The sequence below is a fragment of the Platichthys flesus genome, chromosome 14, assembly GCF_949316205.1.
Source record: "Platichthys flesus chromosome 14, fPlaFle2.1, whole genome shotgun sequence".
NCBI lineage: Eukaryota > Metazoa > Chordata > Actinopteri > Pleuronectiformes > Pleuronectidae > Platichthys > Platichthys flesus.
The window spans coordinates 9,491,592-9,515,175 of NC_084958.1; the positions used below are offsets into that span (position 1 = coordinate 9,491,592).

The 23,584-nt window shown below is 45.7% G+C and overlaps 1 protein-coding gene across 1 annotated transcript in view; it reads left to right on the forward strand.

The window, feature by feature from the left end:
• Positions 1-347: 347 nt before the first annotated feature.
• The window catches only part of ephb3a (eph receptor B3a), a 31,815-nt gene continuing 8,578 nt past the window's right edge, over positions 348-23,584 (forward strand). The window contains exons 1-11 of the mRNA XM_062404953.1: positions 348-847; positions 7,370-7,434; positions 9,557-10,229; positions 12,183-12,338; positions 15,009-15,344; positions 16,519-16,643; positions 18,244-18,400; positions 18,651-18,759; positions 19,026-19,078; positions 20,127-20,249; positions 20,952-21,199. Coding sequence (XP_062260937.1) covers positions 784-847; positions 7,370-7,434; positions 9,557-10,229; positions 12,183-12,338; positions 15,009-15,344; positions 16,519-16,643; positions 18,244-18,400; positions 18,651-18,759; positions 19,026-19,078; positions 20,127-20,249; positions 20,952-21,199 — 2,109 coding nt within the window. The 5' untranslated portion in view covers positions 348-783. The remainder of the gene's footprint in view (positions 848-7,369; positions 7,435-9,556; positions 10,230-12,182; positions 12,339-15,008; positions 15,345-16,518; positions 16,644-18,243; positions 18,401-18,650; positions 18,760-19,025; positions 19,079-20,126; positions 20,250-20,951; positions 21,200-23,584) is intronic.

Sequence of the window (23,584 nt, forward strand, 5' to 3'; positions counted from 1 at the left end):
AATTTAGACCTAAACCTCCATTCCTCGCTACTACTACTGATAATGTGAATATTTATATGCACAATAATAACAACAACAATAACAATAATGATAATAATAATAATAATAATAATAATAACAATAATAATGTGATGATGATGATGATGATGATGATGATGATGATGATGATGATGATGATGATGATTCCGAGGACGGTACTGACATTATTTTGAAAACATTGAGCGGAAGCTTGGTGTAGATTACGTGTGCGTTGACTGTGTGTGTGAGCTCCCCCCCTCCCCTCTGTGTCCCAGTGTTTGCCATTCCGACGCACATCCCTCACGGAGGAGCAACAGCTACGCGGAGTTGTCCAAAGACTGAACCCGGAGAACCAGCTCCCCCCCCCCCCACCCCCCAGCCGGACACAGACCGCCGCTCCATCCCGCTGCAGCAGCCTGTGCGCCGGGCAGGTTTTCGGAGATGCGCCCCTGGACGGAGGATCGGCGTGGCTGGGTGAAGTGAGGGAAGAAAGGGAACGAGACGCAGTGTAGCGCTCCTGTCACAGCGGGAATAACGGACGAAGGCAGCGGCTCGGTGGTTTTTAATGTTTGGAGGATTTTTTTCTTTTTTGAGAATTTCCTTTCGTTTCGGTGGAATGTGGAAGTGAGAGCCCCGGTGCACGGATGAAGTCATGAGACCGAGGAGAGGAACAAAAAGCGGGGCTGCGGTGCTGTGAGTCTCCATCCATCCACACGAAGGGTCCAGTCCACACACACCTTCCTTCATGTTGCAGACGCCTGCTCTATGACAATGGATTACCTGCTGTGGGTGTGCAGCCTCATTGTCCCCGTGGTGCTGGCTGTAGAAGGTAGGTTGATATTTCCATATGATATATCCATCTCTACTTCTGTCTCCCATCGATGGACAATGGGCTGAATGCATGGATCAGAATTAAAACTCCAAATTGGCACAAGGAAAACAAATCCTCATTAGAGTACCTGTATAAATATAAACATAATATATATACGTAGGAACAGAAAGTAAGGTTATTTATTGCTGTAATTGAAATCATTCTGGGATCAGTGCATCACGTCAGTTTAAATAAGCACACTGCAGATTTATCCTTCGTGAAATTAGATCTTTAAACAAGACTCCTTTCATTTTTATGTAAATTAAAGCTGTTCATAATGATACCAATAATGATGTGGACATGCTCTGTAGAATAGGCAATTCTACTGAGTATCAATTTGCTCGCTGATTGTAATACATGCACACATGTATCAGCCCGCCCTGGTGTGAGTGTGTGTGTGTGTGTGTGTGTGTGTGTGTGTGATGAAATCCCAGTGCTTCCATTGCGGCTGAAGAACTGCCCTGTTGCTTTTGTCCCCTGTTGTTGTCACACCCACAAGCTGAGGGAGGATGCCCACACTGATATTGCACCGACCCCCAGGTTAGAGCCATAGCAGAGGAGACAATCCGGGGGGGGGCGTCCCTCCTCCACTGTCACTGTAAAATGCAAACACACTGGCTCCTCATATGATGCATGTCAAAGCATTGAGACCTGCTGTTGTGGTTCAGGGATACCGGTGCTGTGGAGGCTTCAGGCACCACAGGGACACACACGTGAAATATATTAAATGACAACTGTGAATGAAAGGTCAAGGGCCTAACAAGTATGCAGCCGTCCCTGCAGCTCCCGCCACCATCGAGGGAGCGTTGCTCCGAGGGGGAGAAGCCCACCCTCGCCCACCACCGCCTCCGCCGCTGGTGCATCCCACCCAGCAACTCCTCTCTGAGCTGTAGCTACACGTCTCTTGCCTCCCTTCCCTCCCTCCCCTGTCCAATCTGCCTCTGCTGGACCGGGGCCAGCCACGATCCCTCATCAATTCTGGTGTCAGCAAGTAAATCAATGCAGCGGCAGCAGCCCTCCAGGTCCCACCGGGCTCTCACCGCGAGATGATCAGTCCTGTTTCCCCAGCCTGCACCACTAACTGTTACTCAAAGCTCAGGGGTTAACTAATGTTGGTCCTCTGAGGATAAACAAAATGGGAAGATCATCAGATAGGTTTTAATGACAGGGGAAAGGGTTTTGAGTTACATCTCATTATTGAGCTGCTTACTCAGAGGATTTCAACACATGGCTTGAATCTGATTTTTATTTTTTTGCCTGGCAAGTGTTTGCGCATGGATGATGCAAGCCGGACTGCAACTACACACCCTGCAACTTAGCGTGTGCTTATTTAAAAAAGCCCCAGCGATGACTTATCTCCGGTTCACACCAACACACTGCAGTAAAAGCCTCAGCAACTGTGACACTTTTATGCCATATTACTTCTATTTACAGTCAGTGTTTACTGTACTCTTATTTTAAAAGCTCATAAAGGAGATGGATGACCACCCGGAGAGCATTTTACACATTCTGTGGTCTGTACGTGTGCGATGGTCGGGAAAGGCAATTTTCACATTAATAGAGGAGCTTCATTTACATTTGTCTGCTTCCTCTGCGTGAGAATATCAACAAGAGTCGTAATTTGTTGACCTGCAAAATCAAATGCTGAAGCGAGATTGAATTAGGTCGGATTTGCTTCTTCAAAAAACCGCTCATCAGACGTCACGCTGAGCATCGCACTCATCTTTGATGCAGGCAAATAACAATTCAACTCCAAAGTTCATTTTTAGTGACAAAAATCCCAGGTCCTCTTTTTACATCTGTTTATAGCCACGCGTTTGATCATCCTTCGATCACTGATGATGATGTCGGGCTGTTAATATTTCATTTGTGTGCTTGTTGGCAGCGAGTGTATGTGTAGTAGAAGGCGAGGCCTGCCTTTCATCATACAGCCGCTCTCACAAAGTGAATAAAACATCAGCATGTGCGAGCCTCCAAAGCGCTCGGAGGATTCAGAGTTGTGTGGCATTTTGGCTCTGGCGGGTGATCAAAAAAACAAAACAGTAAATGCCACGGGTGGTGATGCTCTAAAGTTCCCTCTGCAGCATTGCCCCGGGGGGGGGGGAAACAACTCCACCGTTTAATGGGAGCGGGGGGAAGATTTCTGGTTTTGAGTTATAGCAGCGAGGCTATCTCAGAGGCATTGTAAATTTACTGTGGAACAAATGGGATCTTTTTCAATCTTAACTGGTCTCCGGGATTTAGTGATTTAACGATGAAACACTTTGGTGGCGATGGGCGTAGTCGAACGAAAACCTTTTCCACACTGAGGTTTAAGTGATTCGTCTGCATCGTGAGCCTGATGATGTTGAACTCTGGCTGATAATAGTTTTTTTAGGGTAAGACACCGAAGCAGTTTTCAGACACACACTGAAGTCTGGGTATTTTCCAGACATTTTCCTGAGGCGCCGTAGAAGACACGGACAATATCAACTCAGAATGACAATGAGATTCAAGAGCTTTTGGCGATAAGGGCTGACACCGGTGTGGATGTGCTCTAAAGAAAAAACACGCAATTTCCCGCAGCAGGATTTATACGTCATATCCTGCCTCTAGCACGCTCTACCCAGCCTCCACCCCCCGCCTGAATGTTTATGTGACCACGTCTGATCCAGACCTTCCCCCGCTGCGTCCTTCACATGTGGTTAGGGTAAGCACAAAGTCCTGAAAATGGGCAGAAGATTGGGTCATTTTCCAGAGTTCATTTCTGAAATGTGACTTTTTGTGATTCTGAGGCAACGTGAGTCTGGACTCTGTTATTAAGAGTGGGGCTGTGCTTTCAAATAATTCCAACAATTATTACATCATAATTTTCATCCATAAAAAGACAACACAATTTCTGTATATAAATATCAGTATGTTGCAGCACAGTGTGGAGGTATAGAAACAACTGATCGACCTCAGATTTATGAACTAGTTTGCAGTTTATCAAGTTTTTGTCATTAGCTGTACATAAAAGTACAACCTGCACTCACGAGGAAAAATCTGTCTTTAAACTTCACAGAAATAATAATGTGACATTGATCATGATCATTTTAACTCGTAAGATAAATGGTTTCTTAATATAATTTTCTGCCAGATTGACCAACTTTATGAGTCTTTCAAATATTTGTAGGAAAAACAAATCTTGAGGTCAAAGGTCATGATGCATAAAAGCCCCCTCTACAGCTGCTGGGGATTCAGCCTCTTGCTCAGGAAGGCTCCAGTGGGGTGAAATCCTGCTTATACCGGGGGCTTGAACCCGGCTTTTACAGATGGCCACCCTGCTGCCCCCTGCATGCGCCCTGTGGGAGGTGAGGCCTGTTGAATGGAGCATCAGCTCAAACCTGTGGTTTCGCTGAGGCTGAGCGATTCTGTCTCTGTTGCTTCTGGGCGCCGGGAGAGAAGAGGGATGGGGGGGGGGGGGGGGTAGAACCAGATCAGACACCCAGGGGATAGACTGGATCCATGGATCAGCAGCAGCAAGTAGTCTGGGACTGTTCAGTGAGCTGTGTGCCTCCCAGGGCCGAGTGTAGCCAAGCAGAGACAACAGCCTCTGATTTCTCTGATTAGTTGCTCGTCTGCGGCTCAAGTCGTGTTAATCAGTAAAACAACCTTGTTCGCGAACATGGCGAACATTTGGGCTCGACAGCCAAAGTTATTAACTGCTGTCGCCCGTGTCCTCGCGCACGCAGATAAAAGAGGCCGAGCGCTTTAACAAACGCGTTACAAGTCTATTTGTTTTGGTTAAACGCTGCTTTATGCATAAATAATAAAATGCAGGAGTAAATGTCATTTCAATTGTCAAAAACATGAAGGCAGCCACTTTGTTTTCCCTTTTTAAAAATCAATGATTTCTACTTTGTGCAGCACCACTCATCTGTTTATTTCAGCCCACTTTTCATTTCCTAAAACACGGTTATTTGCATTTGAAATATTTCTGTTCAAGGCCATAAATCACCTGCTTAAGCAATGCACGACTCCTGTTGCTCCCCATGAAGGAGTGATGAAGCGACTAAGACTTCATGTGATTAATTAATGCTTAGTGGTTCGTCACTTAATGATTGTTAATTCAAATACTTCAGACGCTAATATGCCACCAAATTAGCTGGGATGAATTCCAGAGCCATGAATAGAATCAGTTGGAAATCGTTACTGTACCTACTCTAATGAAACCGCCACTGATATGCAAACATGTGCATGCTGCTGCCTGACCCAACAGTCAGTGATGGTGGATGATGGTATGTCTGTTTAAGCATTAATAACCTTAGAGGGACTTCATCGTTTCTTCATGGTGAATATCATTAATTTATGATACACCCCGAAATGAATTTATGCATTAAATCACCATAAATCAAGCTTTAGTAAATGAGAAATATGTTTTTGTTTTCCTTCTTGTCAAACGTTAGATGAGAAGATGGATCCCACTCTCATGTCTGTCATCTTCACGGACAGTTAGCTTAGCTTAGCACAAAAACTGGAAACAGAGGGAAACAACTAGCCTGTCTTTGTTTGAAAGGAAGAAATTATGACAAATACCAGTAATTATACCAACCAGCAAACAGGTAGATCCCCCTGTTAACTATGAAGCTACTTCCCTCACCAGGCTAACCTAACTTAGCATAAAGACTGGAAACATGAGGGAAAAGTAACAACAGCTTTGTCCAGAGTTAGAATCACCTCTAGTTCAGGACTTTACTTTAAATATTAAAAATGGTTTTAATATGAGAAACACGATCTTTAAAAGGTGATTAGATAGCTTGTAAGTAGATTTTGTTCGATGTAGATAAAGATATACTTGTTTCCTCCTGTTTCCAGTCCCTATGGTCAGCTGACTGTCTAGACATGAGAATGGAGTCAAGCTTCTCATCTAACTCTGGTCAAGACGGCAAACAAGAGTTCCCACAATGTTTCAGCCGGTAATTTAGAAAACTGTCAGAAGGAATCATAAATCCTTGGATCAGCTCCTCACCATGACTGGCCAAACGAGAGGAACATATGATAAACACATGATATTGTATCCGTCACATCAAATAGCAGTTGTCCCATCCTGCTTTCATTTACACACAGACAGGCTAATTTGCATGAGAACTAAGGACGAGGAGGTTTTTTGTCTCTTTCTTTTGGTCGAAGCAGTTACTGCAGGGAGAATGGGACCACATGAAGCCCTGAGATGAGCCTTTTAATTAGAGTGCGACCGCCGCCTGTTTGCAGTCGTTGGTGAGATTCTCTCGGCTCTCCGCGGCACACAGTTGAAAACCCACCGACGCAATGTACAGACCACAATTCATTATCTGTCGTCTTCTAGGAGGAGGAAGAAAAGCCATTGTGTTTTTTCTAAATGAACACAGAGCACAGATTGTAAACACTGCAAATAGCTCGAGCTCAGCGGCTACAGATGGACCAATGATCCACTCACTCAATCAAGCGGCTTTTATCATTTGCACGCTGAAGCCAAGGACAAGCTGTCCCGTGTCTGCACCGTTTCTCGTCGGGACCAGGACCAAGCTGCTGCTCTGCACAGGACCTGCAATTTGTGTCCCACCCTGCCTGCTTTAGCGCCGTTACCAGTGACTCGCGAAGCAAATGGTGCACAGCAGGCGCCGTGTCATCGAGGCTCCACGAAGAGAAAGTGTAATTGTTGCAGTGATTACGTGCTAACAACAACGGAGGCGACGAGAGCCAAACACGTTCACAGCTGCGCGCTGGAAACCCAGAGAGGGGAGTGGCCCCTTCGGAGGTGCTACACACACCGCTGGACCACCACTCGGGTGACACCTGAGTGACAAGCTGACACAACAGTGCTCAGCGATCCTGCTGTTTATTCGCGGCCTCTCCTCAGATTGTGTGTGTCCTGCTCTCACCTCGGTGTGAAGTCGTAAAACAGCGAGGTGACGAAAAGACTGGCCAAGTCATCTCAGATATGACAATTGTCAAACACAAGGCATCACATTTCTGTGCCTTGGGCGTAAGCCTCCCCTTTAAATGTGTTGTGTTATTACATTTCCCCCGTGCTTATTTGACCCCCACTGCAACAGTTCTCGCTGATGGAATATTTCCCACTAAAGGCATCTTGGAGGATGCTTTGTTCTTAGGTCCACAAATGAATATTGAAAGAGGTGCACTTTTGAGTGCCAAAAACTCTCACACACACACACACACACACAAACACACACACAGACAGAGAGAGAGAGAGAGAGAGAAAAGCCTTAATTAGGCGTCATCATAAATATGCCATGCTTGTCAGCGTTTTCAGAAACAGTACACGTAGGTGGAGGTTATGAAAGAGAAGGAAAGTTTTACCTGGATCCTTTGTCTCGCAGGGGGGATCTTGGATGTGTGTGTGTGTGTGTGTATATGTGTGTGTGTGCGGTCTTTAATGTTGTGTGCTGATTTCGTTTTTTCTTCCTCACACCAGTTAATTATTGCGTGTTAAACCTTCTTCCTCCTTTTAATTTGCAGAAACCCTTATGGACAGCCGGTGGGCAACCACAGAGCTGGCTTGGACCACATTCCCAGAAAGTGGGGTGAGTTTTAATTTCTGTCTGCCTGTGTTGAGTTTGTTTTGTGTTCCCCTTTTTTTTTTCTTCTTTAACAACATTTGTTCCATTTGCCTGTTAATTGAGCCCAGTCTGCCTTGAACAGCTCACCTCCTACTGTTTTATATCTTTATTTTTGCTGTGTATGTTTGCTTTTTTTAGATCCTAAAAAAGCAAATGAGAAACACACTGTGTGACACGATGTTCAAGAAATCTGAGATTTTTTTCAGCGTCAGAACGATGCAAAAGGCTTAAACTGTGAAAAACAAATCCGTGCATCTTGTGCTTAAAACACACAAATGAGCAAACATGCAGATACACAGAGCAAATCCCTGCAGTGTGTCAGGGCTATAAGGTAGGCTTTACCCTGCATGTCTCCCCAGGAGAGAGCGCCAGATAATTGAAAGCATGTGTCTGTGTCTTTTATAATATAGGCCCTAGAGTACATTAGAGGCAGGAATTAAGGTATTCAGTTGATACCCCCCTATAGGAATGGTGAGAAAATAAAACAACATGAATTTGACCCGGGGCTAACAGCCTGACAGACCTCCCCCACTCCCGGGCCAGTGTAATTTGTCTTCGCTACGTGAGCGCCTAGTCACTCAATGGAAATGGTGGGTTTCCATGGAAACGATCTTCGGCAGCCCCGGCTCCTTCCCTTCTCCCTCAGAATGGCCGGCTCCTGAATGTCCCAGCATCCATGAAGTCATATGTCACGACTGGCGAGGCAGCCCCTCTCCTCGCGCCTGACAGGCCCATACGTTCGCGATGGGGCCAGCAATTATCATATTTGTCAGGCAGTGCATCAACGTGTTGCCGGTGATTTACGACGTCCGATGCTGACTCGTGGGCTCATCGTTGGGGAATGAATAGCGCAGGAACTCGCCGACGTGCGATGAGTTATGCATTATTTTCTTCCCAGTTGAAATAATCAATTTCTGGGAAGCTCATTTCTTATGGAAACGAAGCATTCAGGCCAATAGGGAATTAGGAAGAAAAAAAAAAAAATCAAAAAGGATTGACTCCTCACAGGGTTATTGCCTAATGTACTAAATGTATTGACCAATGAAGCCATTTATCATCGGCTCTGATTTTATTCACCACATACAAAGAGCAGGTAAAGCAACATGCAAATCTGGGCCTTGACACGGGTCAGGGGCAGAAATCATGTCCATGTCATGTCTCTCTTTTAATAGCGATTTTCAAAAGACAAGTCCACCAGGTATGTTAACCACAGTGAATGCTAATATCAGCTCTCTGGTTCGACGTGTCAGCGCGAAAGAATACGTATAATTTCAGCATCAGCTTAAGTTGTCAGAAGCGCTTCTACAGTGCGACGATGCTGACAGCAGTGCATTTAGATTGCCATTTTAATAAATAACCCACGTTTTGCATTATACATGTGGGAGGAATGTTTTCCATCAAAAATGTACAGTTTGATACTTTCGTTCTCTCGGCTAAAGTAACACATTTACATGTCGTGGGATCTGAATCCCTTCCCTGAGAACCGCTCGGATTGCCCCGCTGCAGCAACACTGAGCTCTGTCTGAAAATTAGTTTATCATCCGACTGACCAACAACCTCCATTTACCAAACTCTTATCAGCACCAGGGCTGGTAACAAGCCAAAATGCATTAAATGAGTTTTTATGTAGAAATCTTTTTCTATTTCTGGTCCGTAATGATTGGAATTTTCTGAACGACTCATGCGATTAAAATCATTTTAGCTGCAAATTATTCCTCACAGGCCTCGCGTACACAACACACCGAGGGGATGTGTTTGTGTGTGTCAGTGTGAGTGTGCATGTCTCGCATTTTCATGTTGTGTTTATACGTGGCTTTTCTGTCTTGGACGTCCTCTATGCTCGGATGGTTTGCATTAGGATGCGCAGCGTTTACCATTACTCAACATTAATTGACAACATATTGGATAAGTGACTTTCTGCTGTAGTTAAGCAGCTTCTGAATGAGAAGTAGAACTGTGTTGTCACATCAGATGATAAATTCAATTTCCCGTCATTTCATCCTTTAACCTCCTCTATTCTTCTGTCGCGACTGTCTTAACCTGCCGTCTCTCCCTTTGTCCCACTGTCTCTCTGCTGTGTCCACAGTGGGAGGAGGTCAGCGGCTACGATGACTCCATGAGCCCGATCAGAACCTATCAGGTGTGTAATGTCCGACAACCCAACCAGAACAACTGGCTGAGGACGGACTTCATCCCCCGGCGGGGCGTGCTGCGCGTCTACGTGGAGCTCAAGTTCTCCGTCCGTGACTGCGCCAGCATCCCCAACATCCCTGGCTCCTGCAAAGAGACCTTTAATCTGTTTTACTATGAATCGGAGGGGGACACCGCTACAGACACCAGCCCCCTGTGGAGGGAGAACCCCTACGTGAAGGTGGATACTATAGCCCCGGACGAGAGTTTCTCCCTGCTGGAGGCGGGCAGGATCAACACCAAAGTGCGCAGCTTTGGCCCCCTCTCAAAGGCAGGCTTCTACCTGGCGTTCCAGGACCTGGGCGCCTGCATGTCGCTCATCTCCGTCAGGGTTTTCTTCAAGAAGTGCTCCACCACCATCGCCAATTTTGCCGTCTTCCCAGAGACCGCCACCGGGGCAGAAGCCACCTCCTTAGTGATCGCCCCGGGGGCCTGCGTGACCAACGCTATGGAGGTGTCCGTCCCTCTGAAGCTGTACTGCAACGGGGACGGCGAGTGGATGGTTCCTGTGGGCTCCTGCACCTGCGTCGCTGGCTTTGAACCCTCTGCAGACGGCACCCAGTGCCAGGGTATGTGTATTTAACAGGCATTTGGGCTTTTATTTAACCAAACCCTCTTTATATGCTCAGTGCAAGTCACCTCAGTCTGTGCCCTCTTCTCTGCATTTATTGTGAGGCTCCTGAAGGGGCGGGGGGGGGGGGGGGGGGGTGAAGGAGGGTGGAGGAGAGTATGAATTAATGAGGTGTCGCGGAGAGGAGCAGCATACAAATATTGTGAGAGCAGAACAGGAGGGAGAGAAAGAAAGGCACAAAATGGAAAGGCGGCAGATTTGTGCGAGGAAAATGCAGATAATTCGAGTCCAGAGGAGAGATATTAAGAGAGATAGGGCGAGTTAACAGGCGTGAATAGCCAAAGAAGCAGCCGCCGAGGGAGAGAGGCGGGGGCACAGGAAGTCAAAGACAGACAAGCGAAGCCTCCTCTCACCTGGGCGTGAGAAAGATTGTCTAACATGCGCGGGGAGAGCTCATTCGTTGCCATTTGGCGGCTCAAGGTTAAACGCTTTGCCTGATAAAAAGCCGGCAGGGCGTCTGCCAGCGGTTGCGATGAGGAAGTGTAATTTCCTCCGAGGCCTCCCGTTAGTTAATCTACAGATGGCCACGCTCATTAACACCATTCAGACCAACGTGAGCCAACGCTGCCACACCGACATTAATCACTGAGACGTTTCGTTTCTTACCCCGGGTCTGGCTGCTCGCTCGCAGCCAAACGCGGCGTGAGAAGAGGAGACAATAGAAGCTGGGGGGGGGGGGGGGTAAAGGGAAACAAGGAGGCTGCCTTGGAGTGAAGCGAGACAGTGGGGGTGATTCAGCACCCACTCGAAAAAAGAAGCGAGGAAAACAAACAAATAAAAGAAAATCACGACGCACTCCGTAATAGAAGAGAAATAAATCAGATCACAGAGTCTAGAGCCTAGAGGTTCTTGGTGAATTGTGGGAAGGGAAATAAAGACCGTTTTCATCTCATCTTCCTCTTTGGCTCTTTATTGCATGGCTGTAGAGCTACAATGCGGGTCCATTAGCTGGGCTGATTTGCCTAAAAGTGCCATTGTTGGGAATTAGGGTGGAACTTGGGTTCAAACTGAAAAGACCACTTAGCCTGACTAGTTAATCATGCTCTCTCCCTCACTGGCGGCAATTTTTACGAGCCCCTCACGCTGACAGGACAGATGTTTGCCAGAGACCCCGCGTTTACACCACCAGTCAGGAATGTGGGAAACAGTAAAACGCGGTTCTCGGGAGGCTGTTATATCCAGACCTTTTGCTGCTAATCCCCTTTATCTGAATCCCGCTTTAGTCTTGGCTTATGTCGGTTTATCCTTAAGACTCGATATCAGCCGATCTTCTACGTGACACTTATCAATAAGTGGCCCGGACACATCATCTGAGATCAGGGCAACTTTGTGTATTTTTCCAAACAGCTCCCCTCCTGCTAATTCATGTCCAGTCTGATGTCCCTTCATTTGCATTGATTTATTAACTTATTATGGAGCCGATCTGCATGCTGGTTTGTATTCAGCACAGCAGTGGGGTTTGGAGAGCTGAGCACCGAGCCGACACTGATGGATGGCTTTAGGGTGTATTCCTTTTTCTCAGAAGCATTCTCCATCCCTGTTTGTCTTGACAACAGCTATCTCCTGTCAACACACTATCTCCATCTTCGTCCTCCTCCTCAACGTGAAACTTTGCCGTCGTCTTGATTTTTTTTTTTTTGGGGGGGGGGGGGAGATTAATGTCTCCCGGTCCGAAAATGATGCAAAACCGTGACGATAACACCTGATGCTCGAGCGTTCACCAATTTCACATGCGTACGACTTTTGCAGGGACCCACCGGGCAACAGTTTTTTGTTGTGTGACAGAAGTGACACCCGCTTGTCTCTTAGATGCGACAGAGTGCGACAGGTTTTTTTTCCGTTTTGTTTGTCTCTTCTTAGTTTCCTCTGTATTTTTCTCTCTCTCATCCAGCCTGCATCCCTGGGACCTTCAAATCTAAATTCGGTGAAGGCTCCTGTGCTCCCTGCCCGTCCAACAGTCGCACCAGTGCACGAGGAGCCAATATTTGTCCCTGCCAGAGTGGTTTCTACCGCGCTGACAGCGATCCTCCTGACTCTGCCTGCACCAGTAAGTCATCCTCCACTGCACAGAATAGAAACAAGTAAAAAGCCAGTGTGATTCTGGACTGCGTATGGGCGTGTTGATGTGAAGAGTCGTCTGTTCCCTTTTTTTGTCAAGCAGGTATAACGCCTACATCTTGGTTATAGCCTGATTTTGTCTCCATTTAGGCCACCGAGCGTTTTCACCCGGTGTTAACTTGACAGAACACCAGTAGTCTGTCCTTTAACCGTGCATGTTCCTGCATCAGCTCTTGGCAGGCGGGCTGAACACGGCCAACACTTGACGCCGGAGCTGAGCGTGTACAGCAGCAAGTCGGATGATGTTAGTGTTTGGACCAAATCATTTTAAAAAGAGCAACGTCCAAAGGGAAAGGGCTCTGTCACTCCCTCACACGGTTCCTTATCCAGTTTGTCAGGGACATTGGCGTTTGGAGGGCTGACCCGGCTCCCACCGCTGTCCAGATGAAAGATTAACATATAATATTCAGAAGAGCCCAAGTAACTTACAGGACAATATCAGTGTCAGGGTGAATCAATGATTTTGTTTTTAGCTTTTATTAAATGTATTAATTCTCCTGACAACTGCTCTGCCCCCTCAGTCACAGCCACCTGTTGATTAAAACCAATCTGAAATCAATTGTCCTTTGGATAGGTCAGCATATATCCTTGGATTTTCATTACTTTGTTTTGGGGATTTTGTTAATCTATCAAAATATATATTTTTTTTTTTTTTTTTTTTCTAAATTAATCGTTCAGGCCTCTACAATGGTTTTCAATCGAGCGTGTGAACTATTGTTTGTCGGTTCATTTGATTATTTGAGTTATTTATGATGAATATTTATTGTTTTTGTAGCAATATGATGATTGAGCAGGTGCTACAGTGTTTTGTTATAGGACAGCTGGGATGCTTAAATTATTAGCGGCTGCTTTGTGCTCTCAGTCTCAGTTTTCTGATTGAACATCGGGCCGATCAAGCTGTTCTCTTGTTCAATCTTACATCATGTACGGCACATAACTGATGCAAAGTGAGATTGTTGTTAAAAAGGGGATGGTGTCTTGTATCAATGTTCATAAGCTTTTCAGGAAAATTGCATCTAGACAGTAGTGAATCATGGACTCTGAAAGTGCTGACTCTCAAATATCAGTAACTGCCAGACACTGTTTCACTGATCATATTCAAGAATGCTTTTATGTATGAATATTACTCTAGTTTATATTTTCTTACACCCAAAATGTATGAGAATTCAGATTTTTCCTTTCAGCTTCATGAAATATGACACATGTGCAGCTGCTTGTCAATGTTTGAAATGGAAATTGTGCTGTGATGGTAACCAGTCTGGTCTGGTGCTGACCACAGCGTCCATGCTTGTTTTGCATAGACAGGCCTCTGAGAGGAGTCCCAGCAGTTGTGCTGATGGAGAGGGACATGTGCTGTCCTGACCGCGTAAAATCACCCCCCAGGGGCCTTTCACCGCGTTAAATGACACACATGGCCCGCAACTGTCCTCCCCAGATCCTCGTCACAGGAACACTGTGGACTCTGACATTGACCAGTGCACACAGACAGGCAGGCAGGGACACAAGCACCACCTCTGAGTGAACACAGACACACACACACACACACACACACACACACACACACACATGCACGTGCACAAGCACACACACACATCCACACATCCACACAAACACAAGCCTGACAGTTCTGTCCCTGCGGACTGTCAGAGCTTGTGCTAGGCAGCCTGTGCTTTGTGTTGGAAGTGGTGTGTAGCACGAGGGAGATCCTCGGCCAGTCAATGGCCGGCAGCTTGGACTCAGCGTGTGTTTCAGATGGGTGTCCAATTAGAAGAGCCTCCACTCTGAATTGTGTCTGCCCAATTAGGGAGGACAGGGCGAGTGGAACGCGGCTGAGGGCGAGCCGACTGAGGAGCTGAACTCAGCGGACAGACAGTTTCAGCTGACAGACTAAGAGTCTCCCCCCCCCCCCCCCCCCCTTCTCTCTCTCTGCTTTGAGACGGGTTAGACTCTCTACCACTGGAAGCTTAGAGGGAGAGCCCCTCTCTTCTCCCACTGTAATAGGATGAAAAGCACTTTAGCTGAACCAATCTTTGTTGCCTCCCTCTGTGGTTATCATTTTTTATCGCGGTTTATAATACTCTTCACTGAAAACGCAGCACTGCCATTTGAAACCAGGTGGCCTTGGGTTATACAGATCCTCGAACATGATTTCCTATCATGGGTGGATTAGCCAAGCTCTACGAGCCTCAAGAGGAGATGTACATAGAGATGGACGTGGGCTACAACTGGACAGCTGTGCAGCATTGTGTATTCCTTTAAGCAACATGACTTAGTGATGAACAGTGGTGTTGCGTTGCATGTGAAGTTGTGCTTATTCTCCTGTTACCGAATTCCTTAATTTATTTATTTGCACCAGGAAAGGATTTTTCCCTGTTGTTGTGTTCTGACAAGTTTTCCATGCTCAGTTCTGGGACTTGTAAAGCAAATAACACATCTATTTGTGTAAAAGTATTGTGTAAGAAGAACCGCACTGCATAGGGAACATGACTAACACCTCACTTGTGCATTTGTCTATTCTGCACTGCCTACCTTCTTAAACACCTACGTATGTGTATGTGTGTGTGTGTGTGTGTGTGTTTGTGTGTGTGCAATTCTGCAGCTATCCCCTCAGCGCCTCGCAATGTTATATCCAGTGTGAACGAGACCTCGCTGTCCTTGGAGTGGGAAGAGCCCGTGGACACGGGCGGGAGGAGCGACCTGGTCTACAACGTGGTGTGCAAGAAATGCCTGAGGGACCGGACCCCCTGCACGCGCTGTGACGACAACGTGGACATCGCCCCCCGCAGGCTGGGGCTGAGGCAGAGGAAAGTGGTGGTGAGGAACCTGCAGGCTCACACGCGCTACAGCTTCGAGGTGCAGGCTGTCAACGGGGTCTCCGGGAAGAACCCCATCTCGCCCAGCTACTCCACAGTCAACATCACCACCAACCAAGCCGGTGAGTAGAAGACGCGTCGGTGACACTGTATGTGTCCACGATCCAAGTGAATGTATCGGGCGGTTCGGATCAATAAGGTTTACCATCAAGATGAAGCAGGCTGGTTAGTGGAGCCTACAGCCGCTCAGAGTGGTAATGAGCTCCAGAGCAGTATCAACACCAACAGCAAACACTGGTGAACGAGCTCAGTGGGAACAACAGATGGGAAATCCCAGTTAGAGCGATTTAGGCTCCATCCATATTTGCGTTTTCGTTTGGAAATAATCTCTGTGTATCAATTCTAATCCCTGTCCATACTACTATGCCTGTAAATGCATTTTACATATGCCTGTGCAAAATAGGAAGCCTTTGGTTGGTAGTTGCCGACTGTGCCATAACAAATAATCTTCTACGGATGCAAGCATTTGTAACTTTGTAAAAATGCTGAATTTAATTGCACAGCAGCTGTTAGCCAAGAAAACAGGGTCAGCAACGCTTGTTGTGTTCTACACAGTCAGCCGAGGCCAATGCTGGTTGTTTTTCTTCTGGATCATGTGATTAGAGCCTGACGAATCAGCAAAGGCTCTACTGGACCGATCGTGTCCGTCCAGACCAAAAGCCCTGAAGTTTTCAAAGAAAGAGGAGCTCAGAGACATTTCATTCTTGTATGTTTTAGTGGCTTTGAAACACCAGAGGAGTGTGGATACAAAAACGCATCTGTAGCAGAGTTGATGCGAGAACATAGTCGTGTGGATGTAGCCTTAAAGGAAAGACAGATCTAATGTAAAGTATCTGTTCTGTCTCCACTGTCAACCAGAAGCTCAGTGACAATGTCACCTTTCAACATCTCCACTTAATATTTGCATCATCACCATCAACCAAACTGCTCCGCACCTTTCCCAGAATGTAATTACTCTCCCAGTTAACCTGCACTTAATCCACCTTACTGCAGTTTATGGACCCGGGACAATGACTATCAATTGAGTCACTTTCAGGCCTCACAAATCAATAAGCTGCAGAGCAGTGAAGGTGAAACATGTACTGCTTCTCTTAAACCGCTCTGCATGAAGTATGTTGAATAATAATTATCGTACTGGGATGGATTGTGTCTTTAAAAGAGCAAAAATGTTGGCAACCCAGAACACAAGTTACCAGTATAATATAACCCTCTCCTCTCTGGTGTCCACCCCCCCAGCGCCTTCAGCAGTGCCCACCGTTCATCTGATGCGCTCCACATCCGACACCCTCAGCTTGTCGTGGCTGCCCCCCGAGAAACCCAACGGAGTCATCCTCGACTACGAGATCAAATACCACGAGAGGGTAAGCTCTGACTTTTTGTTGTATCCTCAATGTGGGTCACATTGCATGCTTAATCTACTTTGAAAACGTTATTTTGCAACATTTTTGCAGCCTGTGGAAATGCTGCTTGCAGCTTTCTTTCTGAAACTGTGAAAGTGGCCGACGGCTGGCTGCAGGACTCAGTCGACTGAAGCCTGAAGCTGCAACTCCGCTGCTGCACAATGAGCTGATCACCTGCTTATTTGAAGTCGGGTGAAGCTTGTATGCAGTACCCTAATTCAGTTTTATCATTGCTGTTGTTGTGAGCTCGCTAGTTGTTGTGAATTCACTGTTGTCGCGATAGACAAAAAGTCACTCACTTTTATGACACCCAGTAGCTGCTGTTACAGAGCACTGGTCGCCTGTCTACTCAACGTTTATTCAGATTGAACATATCTCGCGTCCAAATGGCAGCAAATTCATTGCTGCTCCTTCTTGCACCTTTAACAATACACAAGTCGAGTGTGAAGAGGTTTTTGAGATATGTAACATACAGACAGACAGACTTAGAGTAGATGGATGTAGATGTAGAGAGATTTGATATCTAAATGTGCTGTGAGCGGGTTAGACGAGTCTATAAATCTCTATTGCTGCAGAGAATGTGCTTGTTAAACTCAGCAAGTTATTGTTTCAGGCATTTTCTGCCTCATGACAGTGTGAGTGGAGAGACAGACAGGAGAGCTGGGGGGGGGGGGTGGTAGGGGATGACATGCAGCCATTAATGGCCTATGCTGATTCAAATTCAGGCTGCTACAGTGAGGACTCAGACTGAATGTCACACAGTCAAACAGGTCAGCCCCTGTTTATTGGTATTGATCGAATTGTAAGCCCTGTTGATAAAATATGGACATTTTATTACCTTTAATGGTGTGTGTGGGTGCATGGGTGGCTGTGTGTTTGTGTGCGGCTGCCTCAGGGCAAATTTCTGATTAAAAACCAGTCAACCGGTGAAGAATTGTTCGATTAAGGACAAAAGCTGTTTTTCCATTAGGAAAAAGCTGATTTTGGGGTTAGGGTTAGGTTAAGGTTAGACCCAGGCTTAGGTAAGTAGTTGTTTGAGTTAGTCTTAATGAATTCATGTAATTCACTACGGCCACAAGTGACAAGGAGTAGTGAAGAAAAAAAAAACATAATTGAGGAAGGAAAGATTTGCCACCACCAGCTACAAGTAAAGAAGCTGCTGAACATCTCGGTCGAGTTGAAATGGTTTGTTTTATTGGTCATGAAATGAACTTTAAATATTGCCGGTTTAAGATTGTTTAAATGTTACATAAGCTGCTTTCAGACATCCACTGTCTGAAAGCTTTGAGGTTTGAGTAAATGTGGTCAAATCCACGAGTGTGTGAGCGCGTTGATGATGGACGCAAACCTGGAAAAAAATACAACTATCTCAGAATGAAAAAGAGAGACAAAGATGGCAACCTGGAAATCTGTGTGTTCTCCATATGTAAAAAGCAAGGTCCAGAAAATTTGGGTCTGGACTTTTTCTGAAAGCAACTTTATTCATGCTTTTGGGGCGGCAAAACATTAAAGAAGGATTATTTTCCTTCTGCATTAACGATCATTTTTATTTGCATGTCAGGGCCAAGCGATGTCGCACACAGTAACTGCCCAGCACAGCTCAGCCAAGGTGGAGGGGCTGAGGGCCGCTTCGCCTTATGTGGTGCAGGTCAGAGCTCGCACTGTAGCTGGATACGGGCGCTACAGCAACCCCATGGACTTCAGCACCAGCCTACACAGTACGTATACCCCCCCCACACACACACACACACTTACCCCCTGTGCTTGATGATCTGCTGCCAGAGTTTTCTTAATGGGAGTTCCAGCATAATAGTTTTTACGGCTACCTTAATTGGTAGCTCTTACATGCAGAACCAGGCCACCTTTAATTCTCTCAAGCAGGGTTTCTGCTGTTATTTACTTATTTTTGTGTGTGTCTGTGTGTGTGTGTGTGTGTCTGTGTGTGTGTGTGTGTGTTATGTGATCCAGGTGACCCTCAGAAGTCGGTGCAGGACCAGCTTCCTCTCATCGTCGGTTCGGCCTCTGCAGGGCTGGTGGTCATTGTTGCCTTGGTGGTTATCGCTGTCGTCTGCCTTAAGTAAGTGTTTGATTTTTTTATTACTGACAGCCTGAACTGCATGTTTCATTTTGTTAGTTAGGCTCTAAACAAAGAGGCTCATTAAACTTTAACGTGCTTTCCAAGTGCGTATGCTCACTCTTGGGCTTCGGAGAGCGGCTCTGTGAGGTTCCTCCTTGGCAGCCTGAAGATTTCACATGACAGTTAAATATTAGTTTTAATATGCTCTACCTGGATCGACTCTGAGTATGTGAATGTGACTTTGTTTATGTGCCGCTTGTTTACAGGAAGCAGCGAACCGGCTCCGAGCTGGAGTACACTGAGAAACTGCAGCAATACAGTAAGTTCATGTGTTCGGCTTGGGAACTGTGTCCTCTGCGGTCATGCCTGTACAGTTAACCCGACTGATTCAATCAATTATCCAATCACCTGATGGAGGCAGGAAATCAGTTCCCCGTTTGTTCGGAGGAGGTCCCCCCGACCAGACGGAGCAGCTGAGCAGACACATCTCAAGCACACGGATGGAGAATGTCAGCATGCAGATAGAATCCCAACAGGAGGGCTAAATGTGAAGCATGTGATGTTTAACATGGTCACTGTCTCAGTCTAACATGTCAGCACGCAGCTCTAACCATGAGAAAATAACCGAAGCCATTAGGATCAGGCAGATTTGAACGGTTCATCCCCTTTAAACCAAAGTGACCAAAAATTCATCCCAGTAAATAATCTGTCAATTCTGCCATCCTCTCTCAGCCATCCCCCATCCCTTATGAGAGAGAGAGAGGGCTACATGTACACAGAGGATTTGTGTGTGCTTATGAACATCCTTTAGTTAATGCTGCTAATTAAATTGCAGGACGGAAGCTTGGGGGCCCCACAAACAGAGTCTCTGCCTCTGGTTCAGCTCCAGCCTGGCCCTTCGCTCCTTTTTAAACGCCCAAAAGAACATGTGAAGCCGTAGTATTTTTAAAAGATAAAAGCAAATCTCATTTCGAACATACAAGAGACCATCAAAAACCTCATCTTTGGCTGTTAAAAAATATCCATAAAGATTTCACTGCCTTCAGCTGGAAGGCAGCATTCAGCATTAGCTTTCATAGACACTGTGTTTGCTGTGCGTTTTCCTGATTGAAGTGTCCTGCAGTATCTTGCACCTCATATTTGGGAGGCCTACATTTGACATGGTGTGTTGGTTGGTGTTCATGTGGGACTGACCATCCCCCTGGAAATGAATTAACCAATCACCAATGAATTACCATCTTTAGAGTGGCTAAGTTAGCATGGCTAATGTCTTTTGGTTGATTTCATTCGCTTCACTTTTCTGCCTTTTAATAACTAAACTCATGTATAATACTATGTGGATGCTGACTCAGCTCTCTCCCTCTCAGTTTCACCAGGGGTGAAAGTGTACATCGACCCTTTCACCTACGAGGACCCCAACGATGCGGTCCATGAGTTCGCCAAAGAGATAGACATCTCCTGCGTGAAAATAGAAGAAGTCATCGGTGCAGGTAAAAAAAAACAAAACTGCTGTTGTTTTTGTCTGAGTGGCTGGAGAATGATTCAGGTTTATTAATCATTTATTTGAACACGAGTGTGCCATCAAGCCCTTGGGTCTCCTCTGTAAGAGAGTCTCTCTCTGGGAGAAAGGGTTCGAGTGTGCATGAGCGCCGAGGGTGGCTAGGATGGAAGGGAAAGTCTTTTTCTTTAGCTTCTCCCCCTCAGGTCTGTTTTTTTCTTGCTCTCCAGCAGCATGTCGTGTCCTAACTTCACCTCAAATGACAATCTGCTCCCGCTCGTTCAATCTTCCTCCCTTTCCTGTCTTTTATGCTTTCACTCTCCCGCTCTCCTGTAAACATTCGTATGCAGGCAACAAATGTAGAACCCCCAAGTTCCTTGCCCGTCCTCTGTCTCCCTCCACCGCTCCCAGGTTGCACCCTCGATCGATACCAGTCACTCCCTCTCTCCCCGACATCTCCGACCTCTCCGCTTCCCTCTTCTAATCCTCTCCCACAGTTGACGCTGACCCTCAATTCTTTCAAATCAGCTCCTTCACTCCTGATTCCAACCAGTGACGCTCCCTTTCCCCGGCACTTTTCCACAACTTCCTCTTACCCTCCACCCCTCCTCTTCTTTCCTCTGCTCACTCAATCCCTCTCACCCCCCACCCTCCCTCACCCATACCCCCTCTCCACCTTGTTTCCTCGCTCCAGGTGAATTCGGCGAGGTGTGCCGCGGGCGTCTCAAGCAGCCCAGTCGCAGGGAGATGGTGGTGGCGATTAAGACGCTGAAAGCCGGCTACACCGAGCGCCAGCGGCGGGACTTCCTCGGCGAGGCCTCGATCATGGGCCAGTTCGACCACCCCAACGTGATACGGCTGGAAGGCGTCCTGACACGAATCTGTCCCGTCCTCATCATCACCGAATTCATGGAGAACGGAGCGCTCGATTCCTTCCTCAGGGTGAGCTTGACGGGAGGTGCATGCCCCAAAACCTCTGGCAGAGAAGATTACTTTCTGTTTTGTTTTTTTTATCAAAGCTGAGAGGAACACACACACATGCAGGCAGTCATTCACCACACCTCTGGGTTATCGTAATGTTTCTCTCGCTGTAAAACACCCTGAGGCGATCACTTGCTGAGTGATAGAGATTAAATGTGCAATATAACGCCTGGAGACAGGCATAGTGTCTCTGCTTGACGTGAGTGACTGATGCTGACAGACTTTCCAATACACAAACTCCTGGTGGAGAACTGTCACACAGCAGACCTTTGGATGGATTTGCTCCAGCGTATTAGAGTCTTTGTACAACTACAGAATACATTACTGATCAGAGCTCCTGGTTCAGACTACCACCACCTACACAATATGCTGAACAAAGGCAGGATGAGAAATGAGGTGTCACACAGTACATTTCCAGCTGCGTGGGGGGGCTATTACATGTCATTTACATTCAGGAAAATGTGTTTTCTCGCGTGGCTGCACTGTGACGACGTCTACTTACTGCAGCTGTTAGGCTGAGGGAGGTTACTTAATGCTTGTGGGGAATCGATGCAAAGCTGTTGCTCTTAAATGCAATTCATCCTGAAGTGATATTCAGATTTGTTGCGTACGTAGATTATCGTTGATAGTGTTGAGTCTCGACATTGGTCAGCTTGTATTGACACTGTTGTTACCTCTCCATAGGGATGCACAAAGACACAGGGCAAAAATAGAGAAATTCAAAAAACTACAAATCTTTAGGATTAGTGGGTGTTGCTTAAAATTTTACAATACTGACACACAAAGTTGTATGATTTGACAACATTTTTCAAAACCCATTGATTGCTGCAACATGTTTTATCATAAGCAGCCAGACATCAACTATGCCTGAATAAATACAGATACATTCCAGTTAACATTTGTAAGTAATCTATCAAAGTTACCAAGCCAATGTATTTTGCCTCTAAAATGTGCGAAAACACTGGCATCTGGGGAAAAGCATTAATTCATCGAAACAACTGATTTATCAAGAATGAAATGAGTTAAATGTAACATGAATTTCTTCGTCCTTTCAGAACATGATCAATATATCAGTTATGTGATCAACAGAAAATTGATTTATCAATAACATGTTGATAATCTCTTCATCAACAAGCAATCAATGTCAATGGAAATATATTTTTGAGGATAGGACTAATTGACCCATTTTCTGATTTCTTTCTTCTTGTCTTTTTCTGACTCTGTATATGAAACCATAAATAATTCAGCCTGAAAGATTATTATCAAATAAATAATGAAAAATAAATAGTTGCAGCTCTGCTTTTCCTAATATATTCATGTAGTATATGTTTCAATATTTCAATATTTATAACTTCCTAAATAATAAATGTCACCTCGATAAGAAGCTTGACCAGAACTTTGCCTGAACAAAATGCAGTGTAAGATCTAAGTGAAGCTTTAATTTGGTTAAAGAAGAACGAGTAAATGAGACGGTGACTCTCGATCTGGCTCTCTGCTGCTTTCGGAGCTACACACACATTTCAGTCTGCAGCACCTTTGTCCAGTTATTTAGTCAATTAAAACAAGCTAATTGACAACAATTTTGGTAATGGATGAACTATTTGAGTCTAAATTGCTTTTACTGCGACAAACTCGGATGCGTTAAATTGCTGCTTTTCTCTGTTAATTATTGCCAAATCAATGTCTTTAGGTTCTGTTTGTTGCCCATCCACAAAAAATAATAAAAAAAATAGCTACAATCGATAGTTTTTTCAATATTAATTACCTTTTTCTGTGAGTAAGAAAAAAACATAAGTCACAAGAGCACAAGTAAAATAAAAAAAAATAATGACATCTCAGTATATTTAGATTTTCTTCTTAAAAAGTAGCAACAGATGAATTCCTTCCCGTTCATCTTTCATTGGAAACATCACCTTCTCTGTTTTCTGACATTTTGTAAAGGTGACAATCTGTCATTTGAAAATAACAAAAAACGGTCTAATTGGTATTTAAAAAAAGAAGACGAGTTGGTTGTACATCTGATTGTCCAGCCTGAGCTTCTTCCCTCCTTCTCACCCACTCCTCTCAGTCAGCTGTCCCACAAATAACACAAAAAAAAACACCCAGCCTGTGCCGTCCTCACCCCCCCCCCCCCCCCCCCCGCTCGCCGCCACACAGCCTGTGATTCAAAGGAACTCGGAGTTCTGCTCTAACCAAGACACTATAGAGTTAACTTAGCAACACATGCACAAACTGTCTGAATGTGTCCCACACATGCTCCCCGGAGACTCACACACACACAACATATGCACATGTAGAAACACTACAGATATACACAGAAATAACACACACATTCCAACCTACACG